The sequence below is a fragment of the Centrocercus urophasianus genome, unplaced genomic scaffold (genome assembly GCF_019232065.1).
Source record: "Centrocercus urophasianus isolate 14NV4802_14NV808 unplaced genomic scaffold, USGS_Curo_1.0 seq_203, whole genome shotgun sequence".
Lineage (NCBI taxonomy): Eukaryota > Metazoa > Chordata > Aves > Galliformes > Phasianidae > Centrocercus > Centrocercus urophasianus.
Window position 1 is genome coordinate 1 of NW_024884760.1, and position 2,564 is coordinate 2,564.

General features: G+C 58.3%; 1 protein-coding gene across 1 annotated transcript in view; it reads left to right on the top strand.

Moving 5' to 3' along the window:
- Positions 1 to 4: 4 nt before the first annotated feature.
- Positions 5 to 2,564, top strand: part of LOC122162442 (WD repeat-containing protein 73-like) — a gene marked incomplete at its 5' end in the record, with an annotated part of 4,633 nt that continues 2,073 nt past the window's right edge. The window contains 2 exons of the mRNA XM_042822733.1: positions 5 to 206; positions 1,702 to 2,061. Of these exons, the coding sequence (XP_042678667.1) occupies positions 5 to 206; positions 1,702 to 2,061 (562 nt within the window). The remainder of the gene's footprint in view (positions 207 to 1,701; positions 2,062 to 2,564) is intronic.

Genomic DNA, 2,564 nt, shown 5'->3' on the forward strand with positions numbered 1-2,564 from the left:
TCTCTACCTCTTTTACAGCTGCTTCTCTCTCTTCCCACCAGATGTGATTCAATCTGTAGGTGCCATCTCGACCGAAAATGGCACTGATGAGAGCTGGGCGAAGATCGCCACCATTTCAGCCAGAGCCCCGTGGGTCCTTCACGGCTCAAGGCTCAGCAGCACGCGGATCACAGAGGTGGAGTCGCAGAAGGAGGTGTACAGAGCAGGTGTGCAGCGTGCCGCCAGGCTGCAGGGCTGGGGCTGCGTGAAGGAGGGCACACGAGTGGCAGGGGTTCGTTGTGCTGCCCTCGATGGTCATGGAGTGACAGAATGCCCTGGGTTGTAAAGGAGCACAGCGCTCATCCAGCTCCAAGCCCTGCTGTGTGCAGGTCACCAACCAGCAGCCCAGGCTGCCCAGAGCCACATCCAGCCTGGCCTTGAATGCCTGCAGGGATGGGGCATCCACAGCCTCCTTGGGCAACCTGTGCCAGTGCCTCACCACCCTCTGGCTCCAAAACTTCCTCCTCACATCCAACCCAACCCTCCCCTGTCTCACTTTCAAGCCATTCCCCTTGTCCTGTCACCACCCACCCTCACACACAGCCGTTTCCCCTCCTGTTCATCCGCTCCCTTCAAGCACTGAAGGCCACCATCAGGTCTCCCTGCAGCCTTCTCTCCTCCAAGCCAAACAAGCCCAGTTCCCTCAGCCTTTCCTCACAGCAGAGCTGCTCCAGCCCTCTGCTCATCTCAGTGCCTGAGATTGAGGGCTCTGCCTCAGATCTGCCTCAGATGGGGGTTGGACTCCATGAGCTCTGGATCTTCCAACCCCTACAATTATTCTGTGAAACTGAAATGGAGAGGAGACGATCAGCTTTTGTTCCAGTGTTGAAGAGAGGTCAGGGAGGCGAGCAAGGCTGGATGGAGCTGGCACTTCTGTGTTTGTCTATGGGGGAAAGCTGCACTGGGGGTAAATGTAATTAGCTTTGAAGTCACCATAGGATCTGCATTACGGACCTTCCTGGTGTAAGGTGGCATTTATCATTTTTGCTCGGTGATACGTGTGAGATCAATGAGAAACATCATTCTTGTAGCGGTGCGTCCCAGGAAGTGTTGCTCCAGTTAGAAATTAGAGCTACATCCGTGTCTGTGCCCTGCAGGAGCTCTGCTGATGGTTTTGGTGCCAAGAGTCCCAGGGAGGTTGTGGATGCCCCGTCCTTGGACGTGTTCAAGGCCAGGTTGGACGGGGTCCTGGGCAACCTGATCTGAATGTGGATGTTTGGTGGCCCTGCTGGGCAGGGGGGTGGAACTCCATGATCCTTGAGGTCCCTTCCAACCCGGGTGATTCTGTGATTCTGTGAAGAGTCGCACTGCAGTTCATGTTGTCCCAGATCAGGGGATGTTTGGTTCCTTGGTCAGGCGCTGCAATGGCTGCACAGGGAGGTGGGGGAGTCGCCGTCCCTGGCAGCGTTCAGGAGGCGCCTGGATGAGGAGCTGCGAGATGATTTAGTGCTGGTGGTGGCGATGGTGAGGAGGAGGCGGTTGGACCGGATGATCTTACAGGTCGTTTCCAACCTTGTGATTCTATGATTCTATGATTCCATGATTCTATGATTCTATGATTCTATGATTCTTTTGCTGTTCGTGCAGCCGAAAGGCTTGGAAACGTGCCGAACCTCAGCAGGAGCCATGCAAAACCCCCTGAGATCTGCTCATCTCTTCCAGCCTCCAGCAGCAGCGAGGAGCTCAGCAGCCTGGCCTTCCTGGATGCCAACACGGCGGTGCTGTGCTGCGCGGCGGGGCGGCTGTGCGTGGCCGATATTCGGCAGCGCGGCCCCTTGCAGGCTCTGCTCATCCCCTCGGCGCAGTTTGGGCGCTGCTGGCGCGCGGCGGCCGCTTGCTGTGAGCCGAGCTCCCGACCCATCGCCTGCCTGTCGAGCGCAGGGCAGCTGGTCCTGATGGACGTAAGGAAAACCTCGCCGTGTTTGGCTTCAGCCCGATGCGAAGTTCCACCATCCGGCTCCAGCGCCGAGTTCCTGTGCGTCTCCTGGGCTCCCGCTCTGGAAGGTTGCCTTGCTGTTTCAGGTTGGTGATCCGGGAGGACCGATTGCTTTTTCTGGATGTTGTTTTGGGTGACGTTTCGCAGCGGTTTGCTCCGTTTTCGACGCCCCGCTTGGAGGCTGTGCGGAGCTGCGCCGGGGAGCTGAGCTGATCGCCCTCCCGGCCGCCTCCCATCCTGAGGCACAGCAGCGTTGAAGCCCGGCTCCCAGCTGGGGCTCTCGCAGCTTCTTTCCCCCCAGCAGAGACCACAGGCCTCAGCAAACGAGGAGAGCTGGGCCATCGCAGCACCGCCAGTTAATGGGCAAGCTCTGTGCAGCTGGTGGGGGTCAGCTTCAGACTGCCTCGGGCACACGCTCTCGTCCTGGGCTGAGACCCTGACCCCAACCCTGACCCCAAAGCCCTAACCATAACACCATGAGCCTGACCCCAACCCTAACTGTAAACCTGACCCCAAAACTCTAACCCCAATCACAACCCTGTGACCCCAACCCCATGACCCCAACCCTAACTGTAAACCTGACCCCAAC